This window comes from Diaporthe batatas (genome assembly GCF_019321695.1).
Source record: "Diaporthe batatas strain CRI 302-4 chromosome Unknown Contig00013, whole genome shotgun sequence".
Taxonomy (NCBI): Eukaryota; Fungi; Ascomycota; class Sordariomycetes; order Diaporthales; family Diaporthaceae; genus Diaporthe; species Diaporthe batatas.
Genome location: NW_025408560.1, coordinates 1,952,049 through 1,969,916, shown reverse-complemented (window position 1 = coordinate 1,969,916; position 17,868 = coordinate 1,952,049). Strand labels below are relative to the sequence as shown.

At 51.0% G+C, this 17,868-nt stretch overlaps 4 protein-coding genes across 4 annotated transcripts; 1 reads left to right on the top strand and 3 right to left on the bottom strand.

Moving 5' to 3' along the window:
- Window positions 1-76: 76 nt before the first annotated feature.
- On the bottom strand, window positions 77-2,550 carry KVR01_010204 (uncharacterized protein). The gene is made up of 4 exons (XM_044794251.1): window positions 2,007-2,550; window positions 1,567-1,888; window positions 1,202-1,494; window positions 77-982 (listed from the first exon to the last, which is right to left on the bottom strand). The coding sequence occupies exons 1-4, from the start codon at window positions 2,537-2,539 to the stop codon at window positions 190-192; spliced, it is 1,941 nt and encodes a 646-aa protein (XP_044640363.1). The 5' UTR covers window positions 2,540-2,550; the 3' UTR covers window positions 77-189.
- Window positions 2,551-6,578: 4,028 nt separating this feature from the next.
- Window positions 6,579-8,664, bottom strand: KVR01_010372 (uncharacterized protein). Its single transcript, XM_044789678.1, has 4 exons — window positions 8,048-8,664; window positions 7,724-7,974; window positions 7,507-7,663; window positions 6,579-7,448 (listed from the first exon to the last, which is right to left on the bottom strand). The coding sequence occupies exons 1-4, from the start codon at window positions 8,163-8,165 to the stop codon at window positions 6,814-6,816; spliced, it is 1,161 nt and encodes a 386-aa protein (XP_044640531.1). The 5' UTR covers window positions 8,166-8,664; the 3' UTR covers window positions 6,579-6,813.
- A 1,811-nt stretch (window positions 8,665-10,475) lies between these two features.
- On the bottom strand, window positions 10,476-14,481 carry KVR01_010135 (uncharacterized protein). Its single transcript, XM_044790770.1, has 5 exons — window positions 14,018-14,481; window positions 12,556-13,907; window positions 12,199-12,484; window positions 11,891-12,117; window positions 10,476-11,828 (listed from the first exon to the last, which is right to left on the bottom strand). Exons 1-5 carry the CDS (start codon window positions 14,332-14,334, stop codon window positions 10,825-10,827), a joined length of 3,186 nt encoding a protein of 1,061 aa, XP_044640294.1. The 5' UTR covers window positions 14,335-14,481; the 3' UTR covers window positions 10,476-10,824.
- A 727-nt stretch (window positions 14,482-15,208) lies between these two features.
- On the top strand, window positions 15,209-17,642 carry KVR01_010389 (uncharacterized protein; the record flags this gene model as incomplete). The annotated part of the gene is made up of 5 exons (XM_044789332.1): window positions 15,209-15,470; window positions 15,541-15,805; window positions 15,867-16,068; window positions 16,137-16,565; window positions 16,624-17,642. Exons 1-5 carry the CDS (start codon window positions 15,286-15,288, stop codon window positions 17,640-17,642), a joined length of 2,100 nt encoding a protein of 699 aa, XP_044640548.1. The 5' UTR covers window positions 15,209-15,285.
- Window positions 17,643-17,868: the final 226 nt, after the last annotated feature.

Genomic DNA, 17,868 nt, shown 5'->3' with positions numbered 1-17,868 from the left:
ATCATCTAACTTCCTATACTGGTGCTGAAAAGCTTCTAGAAACTGGAAAAGTTTTACAAGACTTGATGTACATAAATTCTCTCCAATTCAGAATCTGGTGTTACATTTCAGCACCAAGTTGACCTCGGTATGTAAAGTCGCATGTGAATACACGAGCTCCCTCCCACGATTGACCGAAGCTAAAAGTCTTCAAACTTTTGTGGCAGGTGTTTTCTTCTCTTTATCCTCAAGCCCAAACTCTGTCTCTAATTCTGTCCGCAGCCCAACTTCCTGTTCGACAAATGACAAGAGGAACGCCAGCGCAGGAAATGTAATGCCAACGAGAAACACTTTACTGAGAGCTCTAGTGAACACTTCAATAATCTGGCTGCGAGTTGGCTCCGAGAATGATGTAACGAAATCCCGCGTCGCGCTTGAGTACGCGTCACCATGCTGCAACGACTGTCGCGCTGTGGTGTCGTCGACCAATTGATCGGCATACTGGCCACCGTAGATGCTGAGGATCGCTCCAGGGATGGCAACACCCCAAATATTCCCGAAGCTGCGCACGAAGGACCAGCTGGCCGCGGCGGCTGCAGAGTCCACCTCCTCCACACCCGCTTGAAAAGCCGGCAACAGGGTGTCGAGGATCATGCCGGCGCCGACAGAGGGAAGGATCTGGAGACAGACCCATTCTGCGGTACTCGACTCCCTGTCAAGCACGGCAAAGGAGCCGATCCCAGCCGCGAGCAAGGCAAAGCCAACAATGTGTAGAAGCTTGTACTTTCCCCATTTGGCCAGAACTACCGCTCCGACGGCAGCACCGGGAACGGCAATCAGTGTTATGGGGAGAATCTGTACGCCTGAACGGACCGGCGTCGATAATTGGACCGCTTGGAAGTAGAGAGGCAAAAAAAAGAAGATCCAGTAGTTCATGATCGAGACGATGAAGGTATTCGCATATATGATCGCGGAAGTACGGTTTGAGAAAAGACGCAGTGGCCTGTCATTGATTCAAGTTAGAACTGGTATTACATTTAGGAGGCGAATTGACATTTATGTGAAATCAGTGAAAGGCAGCGTCGTGCGCACGGATAGTGAAGACCTCAGCAACGCCGCGGATAGTTTAGGATGGAAAAAGCGAAAGGTAGGTGGAGTTTTCACGACGGGGATGGAGCCAAGAACATGACGCGCGGGAAAAATGAGGACATGCGGCACAGACATTACCGGTTCAGGTATCCTTTTAGATCCCTCGAGGAAAAAGAATCCAACAAGATCAACGAGCCCAATTATCAGCGGCACAAGGATGCGGAACGATGACCACGGGTAAGTGGAACCGGCCCAGGTCAACGCAATGAGCACCGATACTGTGGAGGCGACCAAGAGGCAGTTGCCCGCGACGTCGATACGTTTGAGCTTTTCCCATGTACTTGTTTCCCTGTCCCACTTGACACGCAGAAACAACCACAGGAGGAACATAGAGATCCCTCCAACAGGGAGGTTGATGTAAAAGATCTAGTAGCGCATTCATAACCGTTAGTAATCTCACAGTTTCCACACAAATCATAATCAATGTGGTAGACAGACCCATCTCCAGGTAGTACTTTGAACGATGGCGCCGCCAACGACGGGTCCAATCGCCATACCAACGGCGTATGTCATGGCGAGAATGGCCTGGTAAGCACTCCTCATGCGAAGAGGCACAAGATCTGATATGACAATGCCCATGATGGCCGTCATACCTCCACTTCCAGCACCCTGCACAGCGCGACCGGCAATCAACATGGCCGACCCGTTGGCTCCACCGGCGAGACCACTGCCGAGGGTGTACAAGGCGACGACAGCGAGTGCAACATGGCGGCGACCGAAGAGGCCGGCGAGTTGACCAGTAAGTGGCTGCACAACAGATCTGGACTCCGGTTAGGAGGGTGTTGAAAAGTGTAGACAATTTTCTCATTTTGTATCCCGTACGTTGGTATGAGAGGGCAAGGAGATATCCACGCTCGAGGTGAGGGTTCATAACTTACGTCGCCAGGAAGAAGATATTTGTGACCCAGATGTAGCTGCTTCCTAAGCCCAACTCTCTGACAATGGTGGGAAGGGAGGTTACCACGACGGTGTTCTCGAGCGAGCACAAGACCTGCATAGTGCAGAGGGCAATGATAATGCACCAAAACCTGTAATCCCGATTATACGCATAGTGATCCTGAGGCTCACGTTCGTCGGCAACCTTGGGAGACTGTTGTGTGTCAGCGTCAACATCGGCGCCGCTGCCTGAGACCAAAGGTGCAGCCGAAGATGTTTGATTGTTCCCTGAGTTGGGGCGCATGTCCACAGAAGTAATGAGAGAGCCTTCCTTAGCTGACATATTCAGTGACATAGGGCGCGACTGGCGATGACTATGTGTACAAGCGGCGGTAGACATAGAAACATGAAGGGTGCGCGGCGGAGGACAACGGTCCTGGGCGGCCTTTTGCTTGATTAATAAGGGCCAAGCACAAGCTGATGTTGACTGGTACACGCTCTTGGCCAATTTCGACTTTTGTAACCAACAAGGCATTTGGAGGGCTGCCCATTGAGGGTCAAGCGTAATCGAAGGTTCACGTGTCATCAAATTCTGTGATCACATTCAGCTCAGATATGTGATAGATAAAGCCCCCAGCTCCTCCATCAAGACCCCTGTGAATAATCGGTCCCACCATACCGTGTGTTAGTGGGTACTAGAGATGGTCACTATAAACACCTATATCTTTCTAGTAACCTCTTAATTACTATACTACTTCTCTTCCTTTAAGACTATTACTATAATATTTATTTTAATCTAATAATTATAATAATTTATATTATTAAACTTAAATAATTATTTAGGAATTATAAAGTTATTTTAAAGGTTAAAAATAATTTTAGAGAAAAAGGGGTTATAAAAGTAGAAATAGATTTATTAAGGAGGCTCCTTCTTTCTAAATAACTCTCTCTTTATTTCTCTATAGTTAGTCTCCTACTTAAATATATTAACTAACTAAAAGAGATTTCCTTTCTTCCCCTTCCTATTAGGTTTTTTTTAACTTTTTAACTTTATTAATTTTACTTCTCTTCTAATTACTCTACTTTTAAATCTTTAGATATAATTAATTCTAACTAACTAATTTAAAGGAGAAAGGTAGAGGATTTAGTTAAAGTTAAAGGAAGGAAGGAAGGGGAAGAAGTACTCCTTAACTCCTTATATAAAGGAAGGTATAATGGCTTCTTTATAACTACTTCTTCTCTCTACAACTACTTCTTTTCTCTATAACCCTCTCTTTTATAAGTCTATTTAGTTAGAGAGAAACCACTAAATAGCTAAATAATTACCTATACTATAAGGTTACTATTCTCTTTAAATTTACTTAATATCGGTCTTATAAATAAAGGATTTCTAATGTAAATGATAGTTATAGTGATTATCTTTAGTGCCCACTAATGCACGGTATGGTACGCGCCAACCCTGCAAAAGCGGCCGTCCTCCTACACCTCCTAGTGGTCACTTCCGACCGCGGTAAAACTACAGAAGATGCTGTTCTGATCGTATCTGCCCTCCAATTCCAGAAAAAACGTATGCCATAAGTTTTACCGCGAAAAACTCGCTTCCAATCTGGATTGAAAGAATTGGCCTCATTCGCATAGCTCGAAAATCCTACTGGCACAGCGCGTTGAGAACAGGGTCGTAGACGTTAGCTAACAGATCTCATCGTTTGGAAGTAGAGAGGGGGCTCGTTCGGTTGTAAGGGCTCGTCAGAATTATAGCCTCAGTGTCAAATCGTTGCTTATATATCAAAGTGGCTGGGTACTCACAGTCCAAATTCCAAATATTGAATAGTGTCCCTCCCAACCGAGTTCACCACTGGCCGAGTGATCTCGACCTCGAGCAATATTCAGCGATATAACCCCTACTGCAATGCCTGTTTCAGTGATAATTTCTTCGAGTGCTTCGGTCAGCATCGCCGCAGTCCTCTCAGATGTGACAAGATGCCTGGGAAGGAGATACTACACCCCTATGTTGTCGTCCGAGTTTTTTCTAGCCAGGCATTGACGATAGCCTCATGATGAACTCTTCCTGGTCGTCGCCCTCACTCACAGTCAGCGTCAAATTAGCCACAGCAACCTTCACGTCCGGACAGGCCTTGACGGTAACCGAAAGCACGGCAGATATTACCGCCGCCGCCCCAGTCAAAGCCTCAATTGCCAGTACAAATTCGTTTATAGGTGGCATTGCCACAATGTATTTACCACTGGCTGTCACAGCCCATTCGAGCAATTGGTCAGCGCTGAGGCAAATCTCGGAGGCCATCAAGGAATCGCCTCTCTGAAGGTACCAGCAGGGTTGGGGGCATGGTAACGGGGATGTAGGTATGTTAGGTCGTCTCATTTTATATCGCCCTTGATGATAAAAGACCCGTTTGGAACATGAGAAGTTTGAATCAGTCCGATGATGCGGAGAATGACAACCCTCGGAGGGATATTTTATCCTCGATCCCCCGTGGGTCCCATTTTTCATGATAAAACACCGCAGCCATATATTGTTGGAGGTGAGTGGAAGACGTCGCAATCGTAGCTAGCCTTCTCAATGCCCAGGTGTGTGACAAGATCGAGGGCCAAACAAAGGCAGCCGTTGCGCATATGACGTACTTGACTTACGCGATGACCTGCGAATGCGCATTTGAAAGCATTTTAGTATCGAGTTAGCTATACATTTCCTGAAGTCCTAAGAGACCAGCACGTGGTCACATCGGACAGATGCCACCTGATCACCTGGGTTCTGAGCAAGTCGACCGGGAAATTGTCTGTGGCCTCAGAAGCAACATGCTTGGCCAGCTGAACGCTATTTGTAGCTTTGGTGGGTGCCCGTTGGTCCTGATAAGGGTGGTTGCCAACGGCAATTGAATCACAACAATTTAATCTTGGCGTTTGTTGTAGTCAACGACTGATGCCCGCGAATTTGTTCAACATGAGTGTTATGAGCTGAAACAAGGTCTCGGTTAATGAGACGATGCCTATAGACCTCTTGGTCTTGCCCTTTGATGTTAAATCAACCTGTAATTAAAGGGTCGCTGCAGGCTGTTTTCATTCTACGGTTCCTGAGCCTCGGCCAACCTGAGCTCGTATTGTTCTGGTGCTTCTGAGTTCTCCTGAAGCACGGTACAGATTTAATACCTGAATCGGTGGGTGCCTGACTCTCTGGCCACCTTTACCGAGTCTTTTTGCTTCATGGTAGCCTTCTGTCACTTTGATGACCGAAAATTAAAACCATAAAGTAGACCAAGGATTGCGTTTGTGCCGGCGGTTCGCGTGCATTCTAGCAACTTTCACTTTGGTTGCTCGACATGACTCGGCGTCCAACAACAAGCATTGACAATTCTCCGCGACGACATTAATTCGTCGGGCCTTTTCAGTTGCCTGAGCTTATCAAGTCGCCCTTTAAGCTTAATTTCTAGATTCTTGGACAGCAACCTTATCCCCGCCCAAGTCCCACTGGCAGAGGGTTCTAGACGATTTTAGACTCAGCATCAACAGGCTCGCTGCAAAGCATTCGAAACGAGTAGAATGTACGGAACCTTTTTAGTAAAGTCTCGCAGGTAAAGTCTAGGATAAAAGCTGGTTGTGAGAAGTTGACCAGGTAAAGCAGGTGTCTTGGTTGTGAGGAGCAATCTGGAAAAACATTACTGTGCTAAATGCACTGATTGCAAGTTGAACAGACCTGAACCTCAAAACTAGAAACCCGATAGCAGAGAGCCAAGACGTTCTGAAAAAGAACAATGCAGTGCATCATTGACTGAGCCAACAATCACGTGCAGAGACCATTCCTCCGCCTCGGAGTTTCCGAAGCCGCCACCATTGATGAGCCGAACCAACTTTAGACGCGACGACACTGGGCAACCGAACTCAAAAAAGACAGGACGAAATGCGGCGGCCCTGAGACGTTTGGTACCTGCCAGATAAAGGTGGGAACAACCAGACTGTGATCGCGTGCACCTGTTATACATGGTCGCCAAGCAGACACTGACAAACGCTCGGGCAGGCCCGCGGGCCCCCCATCGCGGGCTCGCTCGGCATTGTTGGCATTGACAGGCGGGTTGGGCTACGTCACGGGCTGGCCCCCACGAACGTGAAACCCCATCTCCTACAGTATGCACAAGAGTGCACGAGTCAAAATTTCTGGGCACGGTTTCGACACGCCACACACACGGAGGTGTGCCGCTTATCTACACCTTGCTTTGCTTGCCTGCTTGCTTGGCGTTTTCTGCCATCAGGGGCTGTGCCCATGCATGCCTCGTCGTTCTGGTGGTTATTGTCGTTTGCTTGGGCAGGTGTCAGGCCACGCCGCAACTTCATCGGTGTTGTATATGATTGGGCCGCTTGTTATGATATGCATGAGGCTTGGAAAATCAATGTAAATCGAGGAGATCACTCAACCTGGTAGACTATATGTGCGAAAAGGTATCAGTACCTCGGTATGTTGTATGTGATGTTTTCAGGTCTAACTCGCGCCCGGGCGCCTCTTCGTGAGGGTAATGCTACGCATGTTCTCCGTGTATCACAACAGGACACAATTGACGAGTTTTGTGTAATACTCAAGTTCGTTCTAAATTATTCACAAACAACTAGAAACCAAGTGTAAGAAAAGGCAGTCGGTATCGCATCGGCCAGGCTTGTACTTTCTCCACAAGGTAGTTGGGGGTTTAAGCACCATACCACAAAGCCTCTTTTCCCTCGCGTTGGAGCGTCGTCCTCTTCATCAGCAGCCTATTAGATACACATAAGAAAGACGCATCGTGTTGTCCAGACGCCCCTGGCCATTTACTGGCGGAGGTTGAACAGTTCCCTGCCGACCCAGCGAGTGAAGCGCTTGTTGTTGTTGTTGTTGCCTCCGCGCTGACGGCCATTGCCCTGACCACCGGTGGCGCCGTTTCCAGTCGCGGCATTCCCGTTTCCAGTCGCGGCGTTGGCGTTTCCACCTGCGGCGTTCCCATTTCCAGAGGCAGCGTTGGCGTTGCCGGTATTCTTGCCGCCACGCTGACGACCGTTGCCGCCGTTGTTGTTGTTGTTGTCGTTTCCACCAGCGTTGGCACCGTTGTTGTTGTTCTGGTCGGCAGCCGCAGCGTCAGCCGCGCCGGGCTCGGCGAGGGCCGGGGTCTGAACGGGGGCCTCGTTGACGACGGGGTCCTGCTGGTTGAGGACGTCCTTGACCGAGGCGGCGGCGGCCTGGCCCTCCTTGCTTCCCTCCTGCTGGTTGGCGGCGATGGCGACGTCGAGGTCCTTCTTGTTCTGCTCAACCTGATTCTGCACGCCTTCGAGGGTCTGGGCGGTGGTGATTTCACCGGCGACGTTGGTCTTGTTGTCGGCGCCGGCCTGCTGGACGGGGAAGCAGCCGCCGAAGGGGCCGGCCAGGGCGTTGTTTCGGCATCGGACAGTGCAGATGTTTCCGGTTGAGGCTGGATAGTGGTGTCAGTTTGGGTAATTTGAGCGGCTGGGAGGAAGTAAAGAGCTCACCTCCAGTGCAGTTCAGGTCAGCGGGCATCTTGACGGTGATGTTGAAGTCCTCAGTCTTGGCCTGAGAGAAGCCATTGGCTCCAGGCACGTTGTTCGTGACCTCGAGAGGAATCTGGCCAGTAGCTCCAAGAGAGTTACCAGTGGGGTCCAGATCGCACTATAATTGATTGTCAGTTGCTGCATGATAGACAGTAGATGTCTTCACGGGGCTTCATACTGTGTAAGGGCCGGCACCATCAGCGTTGACCTGGTGGATGGTGACAGTCAAGTCACCACCGGGTGAGACCTGGGTAACAGCATTGGCAGCAAGGGCGTTCTCGGTGTTCTCCCCAACGTCGATGTTTCCAGCAATCTCAGTACGTCCGCACTCGTTGGCGATGTTGGCGACGATTTCAGCATCACGGATAATGGTGGCATCCTGCTGGCAAGGGCTGATGGACGTGCAGTTCCTCGCAATGTCACCCTCGACTGTGGTCACGGTCAGAAAAATAACGTTCTTCCCATGATCCCGTTCAACCACCCTTGATAGGAATCATCATACCCAAGAAACCAGTGGAGGCTGGAGATCCTGCCTCTCCCTGGGCGTTCAGGATCTGCGAGTGGCCGTGGGCCAGGGACGCGAAAGCTGCGGCGAGCAGTACTCGGGTGAGCGAAGACATGATGGGTGGAGTTCGGGGACTTTGAAAAGATCGTCGAGAATCGAAGGAGGGTGTATAAACACGACGTTGGCCCCGATATGGAGAGGAAAGCACGAATGAATGCAGGCCCAGCCTATCGAAGAATCGAAATCAAGAATCGAAGAGAAGAATTAGGAATCGTCAAGATCCTGTCTGAATGAGTGATACAACAGTGGCTGATGTGAAGAATGGCGAGATCAAAGTTTCCTGTCGGATGACCAGTGTCTACATAGGTATATGTAGGGCAGTGCCGGCCACGACCAGGCGTCGTCTGGCCGCACATTGTCGACCGTGTTTACCAGGGGTAGGGCAGGCTGGCCAGTCCAACCAAGCAAGCGAGTCCCGCCAAGAAGGGGGCTTTCCACAGGGACAGTGACTATTCGAGCCTTTCGAACAGACTCCGTCACAGCACGGTGGAGCGTGCCAGGCTGGTGGCAGGCGGGCGGCTGCGTGTATGCGCGCCCATGTGCGTGTATGCCTGCAGTGGGGGGGGGGGGGCCTCTGTGTCGTTTCGATATAATCCCAGGCGCAGGATATAAGGCCGGCCATAGGGAAGCTTGGTAGCGGTTGGCGAGCCATGTTTGAGGGAGTCACAGGGGATACGGCGGGTGCCGGGGTGCACCCTGGGTGCCAATCTTGAAGATCTTAGGATGATCCAGTCACTATTACCACCCACCCACGCGTCCCGGGGCTTCAGCCCTGCTTCAACTGGGACTAAAGATGGCAAGGGCATCCCGCGGGCGGCAATCTTCGCGGGTGTCACAGACCGAGGCAGATGGCATCGACCACAAAAGGAGTACAACGGAGACAACCCAGACAATGCAGAGCGACCAGGCACGGCGTCAAAGGTATCCACCAATTTGCAGCTTGACGCAGGACGAGGACGTGCACCAGGAACCGCACCTCGGAGTTCGCCAAGGGCTCCACTTGGAAACATGCTTGAACAGGGGTTTTTGCCGGGGTTGTGACTTCGAAAGTGGGCTCAGAGTGGATGTCCATCTGATGGGGGGGCGGGGGGACGGCCTTTTTTACCCGATGATTTTGCTCCAAGTGTCTCTCCGAACCCGTTGTGCCGATGTTTGAAGTGTGGCTTGCGGGAAGTGACAACGGACAATATTGAGACGATTCTTTGTTTCGATGCCTTAAAATACGGCGGATTACTCGATATGGCCGCCACGAATATAACGTTATTAATTCTTCCCCAACACGTGAGTGCACACAGAGACTGAGATGGACAACGACCACGACTCAAGCTCTCGAGGGGCGCAATCATGTTTGCAAATCACACGGGCAGGACGCTCGGCATGAGCTTACTTTGGGTCAAGCAAGTTCGTCAAGTTCCGGATCGACTGCCCAGGTGCTGTGTTAATCTGGGTAGGGCAGGGGTGGGTACAAGCGCTCTCGCGGGACCGAGAGGCGGCAAATCAAATAGGGGAAGCAATGAGAGGGGGAAGGCAATACTACGGTAGCGTGCAGGACTCTAAACCAGGCGCCGAGCCCTACGTCGGGCTCCCAGCCTGCAGCCTGCGCGGATTGCCTCTCTTGGCAGTACTGGAGCGATATGCAGCAGGGAAAGCAGCGATCATCGGGAAAATCCTGCGCGGCAGCTGGTTTCTGATGGGTGGAAACTGTAAACGACAAGAATGACAAGAGGGAATCTGTTCAGTGTTTGGCACGGGAATGCTCCAGGGTCATGTCCAGGCTCGTATGTTGGCTCTGGCTCCCCAGACATTTGGCGTAAGAGAGCTGCCCCTCCAAGAAGCGAGGCATGGGGGCCCCTGAGGGTCCATCCGCCGAGCTGCCCCATTGGGCAACTTAAACTGCTTGCGGCTGAACCCAAACAAGACCTCCTGTCAGACCCACTGCCAGAACATCGAGACGGTTTCATCTTATTGTCAACTCACCTCCCCATCGAACCATAAAGCACCATCGGCCTAAAAACTCGGCGGTTCGGTGTCTTTTTTCACTCACTACATGCATGTCTACATAGTCTGATTCTGCCGAGTCTGACGACCGACGCGACCTTGAACGGCCGTCCTTTTTCATGCCCTCAGCCTGCCGCGGCATATCCCTTCGGTCGATGAGGCCGATTGCAGGCTGTCGCGATGACGATCCAGTGTAACCTGGATGAAGATCTCAGGCACCATCTCGCGGAAGTTTGCCGCGGGGGTGAGGTTGACCAGGACGTGTGTGTCGGTACCGGCCCGCAACGATACATCGCGAGGAGATTTGCAAAACAAAATGACAATCCGAGCAGCGACTTGGAACGAAAAGAGGAAAGTGCGAACCAGACTTGAAAGCGCGTAGTCAATTCTCATTCAAACAGTTATGTATTCGCACCATATGCCGAGCAACCAACACCACTCAAAGTGGATGACAAAGGCCTGACTATCGTGAGTGGAGGAAAGAATTAACCTGTACCACGTTTTGCCTGAGTCTTGGCAACTGCCCCTGCACAAGCAGGCCCCTGCTGCCCCTTACTCCTCCCAATAGTCGTCGACAATATTTCCACTCGCCCGGTCTGGCCATCAGGTCTGGAGCCCAGGGTAGGTAGGCCAACAGCGAAAAAGGGGACGAGATCGGAAGATTAGGCTGTCATGCACCCTCTCGGCCCCATGCCGCACATGGGGGATCGCAGGGCTCAATACTCGTATGCGTCACGGCCACGGCCGTAACTGTTCGCACGGCCGCTGCTCATGCTACCGCCTTTGCCGTACCCGGTATCATCCGGCGAGTACTCGTCGCCACCCCTTTGCCCATAATGTCTGTCGCCGCCTCTCCTGGACTTGGGGACTGATGGAGTCGAGTGGGACGACGGGAAGGGCTGCCGTGCCGGGTTATTCTTGTGCCCCCCATAGTCGGGCCCTGCGATGTCACTGTTGTCTTCGAGTTCCTCTTCGTCCTCGTCATCGAAATGCTCTCGATGTTGATTTCTCGAGGATCGAGTGACCGGATCGAAAACCGGGCTCCGAGCACTAGGGCTACGAGGCATCTCCCTTCGAGAGTTGGGCCGACCACCGCGATAATCTGGGCCAAGTGACATCCGGTCATAGTCCGTATCTCTGGGATCCCGGTGTCCGTCGTTCCTTAATCGGTGGTTCCTTGCCGTGTCCGCGTCCGTGCCTCTGGTTTTGAAGAGATAGTAATCAAACCTCTCAATGGACTCCGCGACAATCTTGAAATGGTTGCTGTCCATCCTACATGCCCCGCGGCTAGCTGAAGTCTTTTCACCATTGACCAACACAGCCTCGTGGTTGTCCGCGTCATCACCCGAGTCGTCCGGATTGGTTTCCCACGTGTCAAATTGCGCAAGAGAGTACGCGACCTGAAAGGCATTCCGGATCTGTCGGCCATTCCATCTCTCTGACGGCTGGTGTATCTTGAAATGGCGTTTGGCAAAGTTGACGATGCTGGCATCATCAATGTTAATGATGGTGTTGCCTGCTTCGCTCGCTTTCTTGGCTGCCTCGATCTCGTGAAGCCTCCTCAGATTGACACGGAAGATGTCAACTGTCTGTGCCTCGGTCAAGGGAGGGTAGTAGAGGCTGACGTGAATTCTGGATTTGAAAGCCTCATCCATGGTGCCAACGCGGTTCGTAGTCAGGAACAGAATACCGTTGTAGTATTCAAGAACCCGAAGAAAGACTATCGTTTCTTTTAGTAACCTCGCAGATGGCGTTGGCACTCAAAGAGGATGTCTAACTCACCAGATACTAGAGCGTTGCGTTGCAAGTCCTGGACTTCTCGCCGCGATAGGAACAGGTCGGCCTCGTCCAGTAGCAGAACACAGTCCCAGATCTGGGCCAGTCGGAAGAATTCCACAAGCTTTGTCTCGACTTCACGAGGAGTGAACCCAAGATCTGCAGACGTGATCGTGAAAAGTGGCTTTCGATTATGTAAAGCCACTGCCTCAGCAGTCGTAGTTTTACCGACACTGTGAACAATAGGTCAGTGACAAATTCTGAATTGCTGTACCTCCTCTGTGTGATCATTGGATATCTATGAGGAGCCATACCCCGGAACTCCGTGGAGGAGGATGATCAGCCCCGCCCCTTTCCCGCGGATAAAATCTTGGTCCAGATTCGCGACCTTTGAATTCCGCCTCATGTCCTGCTTTTCGAAGTGAGACTGCGCCAACGAATTGACCATTCTCTTATGATCCGGATTGATCTTGAGATCCCTGAAGGAATTCTTGGTCAAAGCCATGGGCGAGACACAGTCAACGTTTGCCATGAAGAATTTCCGCCCTCGGAAAGAATAGGCGATGAGCCGCTGTGGCAGAAGAATGTATTGCTCATCATCTGTTGAGAGTTGTTAACGCCTGATCGTGAAGCCCTCACGGTGCGAAGAGAAGGTGGTGGAGGAGACCCACGAAAATGACTGGTCAGGTCCGTTGTATATTCTTGAAGCCATGGCTTGTTTTCGTTGTGGTCTCTGATAAAGGGGTCATGCTTCAGCAGTGTAAGTTCGTAGCGCTTGGTGAAGTCCTCCTCAGTCTGTGAGATATCTCTACTCTCCCCTAGAAGCTTGAGGCGCGCTGGGCCGTCCCAAAACTTGATCTCGATGGGATCCTCACGATCGAACCAATGAAACGCGTCCATGTCATAGTCGTTATGGACAAAAGCCGTCAATTCTGGGTTCGCTCGGCATCCTTCTTTGAAATCAATCATGATCTCTCCATCGATATATTCTGCGTTTGGGGCTGTAGAGTCGAGGTCCCATATGGCTTTGCAGTACCGAATGCTCCATCCGTCGTAATAGCAGTGTCGTTCTCGGAGAAGAGGCAGGAATCGCTTTCCCCGCTTACAGAGCTCTGCTTCCATCCTCTCCCTCTCTTTCTCGTACCGTAGAGGATAAACATACAAGCTCCTGATCTCCTTCTCCCCGGAGTATTCGGGAATGTAAGGCCATTCGCACTCAGAAGGACCAAATTTGTCTCCATCAAAGTCGATGTGATATGCTCGAATGCTCAAATTGCGCTTCGTGTTGCGGTAGTCAGACGGCTCGGCGTCTTCGACTTCTGTCACGAATAACGAAATGAACTTCCATATATTCTGTATTGTGTGCTTTCCGCCTGATTGAGCCTGAGATCCAGGCTGGGACTGCCCTTTCTGATTGGCAGTCCCAAGATTTGTGAACAGCAGTTCGCCAGGGCGGAAGAACATTGGCAGATCGCACCATCTGGCCCTTTGCTTGCTGGTACCAGCCGCTTCATCCCACATTGGGATAATATTCTTCTCAACGAATTCGACGTACACCCTTAGTTGCGGCAACGCGACTTCAGGATCCAAGGCAAACAGAGTCTGCGTGATATTCGTGCCGGAAAAGGAGTCAATGATAGGAATATCACCCGGGAGGTTGGGGGTTACGCCTCTGTCGGAGGGCGTGTGTCCGGAATTCTCTAGAATTTGGATGCACTTTTTCATGAGCGGCAATGTGTGATAGAACGTGACGAATGGTCGGAAGAATACCCGCGGCCTTTCGGATGGCCATATGTGGGAGGCCGCTTCACAGCTTGACAGATGCGCTAGCAGTGGAACGAGGACTCCTGACTCGATGCGCACTCTTTGGATCCAACGATTGTCCCTAGATGGCGATTTTCTGCTGAAATTGGCTGTCGTGGAGGCCCTCTGAGCCTTCTCCTGGGCAATCTCCCCGCCCAGGTCGGGATGGCCGTACAGGACTTCGATGATCTCCAATCCGTCCTCTGGGCTGTATCGATTCCTAGTGGTGAAGTTAGTCCTGCTAAGGGTCCTGAAGTGTTGTATTCTAGAACTTCCCAAAACATGAAAGACCGGGGGGGGGATCCGTAAAAGGTGAAAAGTGATACTGACTTGAAATGTTCGTAATCTGACCACTTGACAGCAGCCTTCCTTGCAAGTTTCTTTCGGTTCTCTTCCCACACCTCCCGCATCTTCGCATCCTCTTTTTCCTCCTCGTTCTTCGCTGAGTCGTTCTTTTGAGTGTCGTCCTTGGAGCTCTCCACGGCGGTCTTCTCCTCTCCACTCGTGATCTCCTGCGTCGAGTTCATTGTCTTGTTGACGTCTGGAATATCCACATGTAGATTTGTTTTACTCTCTCTTGGAGTCTCCCCTCTGGCCAATGCAAATCCAACATGCTGGGCTGCGATAGACGTATCATTGGCTTCCATGGCAATGTTTCGTGTGCAGACTGATCGATGTCCACGACTTCAAAGTTGGTATAGTAAAGCAGGATGAACGAACCAGTGACCCAGGATAAGTTTGCAAACCTTGGAAATGAACGAGATAGATTTATGGATCTATTACCAAAGGCAAAAGACTTCAGGGCAGTCCTTCAATATCTCAGAAGATGAAGGAGATGAAAGAGATGAGCAATACCTGGGAACACAGCATATTACGCGCCCAGACACCAGCCAGCCCGGTAGATTTCCTGTCTGGTCCAGAACAAATGCTACCCAAGTAAAGTGGATACCTGATTGCCGTGCATATTTGCTTCACAAGCGGCCGGGGCGTCGCGCCGACCCAGTTCGGCCGTATCGGTCCGCGTATCTTTGGGTCACCAGGCGCGGGGCTGAACTCACTAGCAACCAACAGCCGCAGCAAGCCAATAGATCGAAGGCATTCAAAAAGACCGCATGGCCCCGATGCAATGTGACTGTGACCATATCCACCACACTTTGCAATAAGAAGAAAGTTTAATGACTCTCGTCCAGTCAAAACATACGTCCGCCTGCTGCCTGCATGTACCGTAGAGTAGCGTCGCTGGAAACCGGTCTTGGAGCCGCAAGATTGGACGGTGTTGATATTGCGCCGCCGATTCCGAGACAGTCACAATCCGGACCAGACAGGCATAGGAAGCTAGCTGAATACCCCTGTACTACGTTCCGTCACATGGGGTCAACAAGTCGCTTGGTTTGTGTAACCATTGTAGACCCGGCCCCTCGTGATGATCTCTCATCTTTCGAACCTGAGAACCTGCCCCCGGTAATCATTGATCTTCGGCTTTCATGTTATCTACATCGGTGGTCCCCAAAACTTCGCGTGGCCGATTTTCAACTCCAACCTGCCTGCAGGGCATCTCGTTCGACTTCTGCTGATGTCGAGGTACTTGATACGAGAAAATGGACTTTACAATGCCCCAAGGGCAGGCTGTTGACCTGGATTGGAGCCATCCGGGGCCTGATGAGATTTCCATCGCGGTAGACTTCATTCAGTCCGAAGACCAGCGGGACCCAACTAGACCATACGCGTTGTCGGCGACCTTCGATCCCGAAGCCGGTAAATTTCGGTCGATAACCCCATATGCGTACGTTTGAGGCCCTCATCAAGACCATCCGCACCCGGCCATAGACCCCCTAATTTATTCCATGTTGTAGTCGCCTGGAACGTTCTCTCCGTATGACGCTCCCTGAAGCTTTGGGCCTTGAGGTTCCGCAGAGAAACACCACCGAAGTCTGGGGTACATTATGCGACAAGCTTCTCGACACTGAAAATGATTACACGGAAAGCCAACAAAGTTCTTGGCGCCGAATATGGCATACGGTTGGCAAGGCTTCAGAGAATGTTGATGTCTGGGTTGCTTGGATTCCCGACGAGTTTGGACTGTCGGTAGTCAAGACAGGCCTTGCTCTTGTGATCAAGGTGAGTGGGAACCCCCGTAACCTTTGACTCGTGGATTTACTGAGACACGGTAATTCCTCAGCTCGCGGGAAGGTCACTAGATAAACGCGATAATATCCTCAAGGCATTTGAGGAGATTCGACAAGCGATTGCCTCAGCCGACCCGAGCAACTCCAGTTTCCAGGCTCATGAAGATGTTATCAAGGCCCGGGAGTGTCTTCAGAAAGCAATCGTGGAGTCAATAGAGCAGTTGATAGACATCACAAAGGGGGACAAATCGCAATGTAAGACTGTTTGATGTGTCAAACAATGTCTTAAAGTTTAGACCATGAGACTGATACTCCTCAAATAGGGCGACGGATGGTCCCAAAGTCAAAAGACAGAAAGAAAAGGACGGACGTGGAAACAGTCCTAAAGCACTTATCTGAGAATACTAAAGCATTCAAACGGGCTATCAAAATAGCCCGAGATCATTTTATCCAAAGAACCGATACCGCGACTCACTACACTGCAGTGCAAACTACGCTTGCGCGCCGCGACGCCGACGAGAACAATAAGATAATGCAGGACCGAATGAACAGTATGGAATCCGGCCTAGGAGAAAGAATTGAGAGACTCGCGGCTAGTACCAGATCATCATCGGAAGCCATTCAAAAAATTGCCATGTTTGTTCAGCAGCAGCTCGAAGAGGCTGCTGTGACCAACCCTCGAGAGCGCCGGGAGGACGGACAAGTTATCATTTACAAGAATGGAATGATGGCTTTTGTCTTGGAATCTAAAAGTAAACTCTCTCAATCAGTCTGAATGGCCATGGACCTGTGATGCTGACAAGGCAACAGGGAAAAGAGCGGAGGAAGAACTAAAGGGTCACAACGAGCAAAGCCAACATGCCAGGTTTGGCGCAGTTATTTCAGAGAATAACTTCTGGGAACTTTTCGCTGAATACAGGATTGAAGAAGACGGCCCAGAGGAGCGAGACGTGCCCCGTCATGAAATATCTATGCACCACCCTGTTATGGATTTAAAGTGCGTCCTCGCGTACCGAGGGGATGTGAATGGTCGGGCATCCAGTCAGGCCCAGACGCTACTTCGTCACGGCAGATTCCTCGCCTGGATGAACCAAGCCAAGCCCGACCTCATACTCGTCAACGCAAACATACGCTTGGCGAGCCAGGACAAGCTATCAGCTATGTCCATCTTCTGCGCCGACCTCGTTGGCTGCTTGGTGACGGTTCGGCCTGAGGACGTTACCGTCCACTTCTTCTGCAGCCTCCACGTCGACTACGAAGACGACCGATTCCCAGGCCCAGCAGGTCTCGTCCGGTCCCTAATAATACAGGTCTTCCTAAAGCTTGTCAATATTAGGCGCCTGAACCTCGATTTCCTCTACGACCGCAAAATGGTGGAAGACTTGGAGAACCGCAACTTGAAGGCCATGTGCAACACACTCCACAAGTTACTGTACGGGTTCCCCGCGGGCACGAGGGTATTCTGCGTGATTGACTCGATATCTATGTTGGATACCTTCGATTCGTTTTGGGACCTGGAAGTCGTGATGCAATATCTTCGGGATATCGTCGAAGATAGGAACTTGCCCGCTTTCGTCAAAGTGCTGATGGCAAATAACCATACCTGCAGCATGGACCTGCAGTCCCTACCGGTATTTGAGGAACGACCGGACCGCGTCGTAAACCTATCTGCGAGCGGATTGATGCCAGGGGGCATGAGTACCCGCGGGATGCAGCGTCGCATCTCCCGTTCATCGAGTCCCAGCTTTTCGATCGCTGAAATAGGGAGGATGGATGGGAACTCCCGGAGATACAACGACTATGAGTCCGATGACGAGTATTCATACTGAGCCCTTTTTCATGTTTGTCAATTATTCTATCTATTTCGCTTCATTTAGATCCACTTGGTCCTCAACTCGTTGTCGGTCTACCTAGGTACCGTCACCAATATGGAAGATTTGTTTCACAAGCACCCCGTTTCAGCACTTGTAACTTTTGCAAGCTTCTGGGACTCGTTCAGCCTTTGATACTTATGACAAAGACGCAGCTTGTACACAAACAAAGATGTAGAGTGCA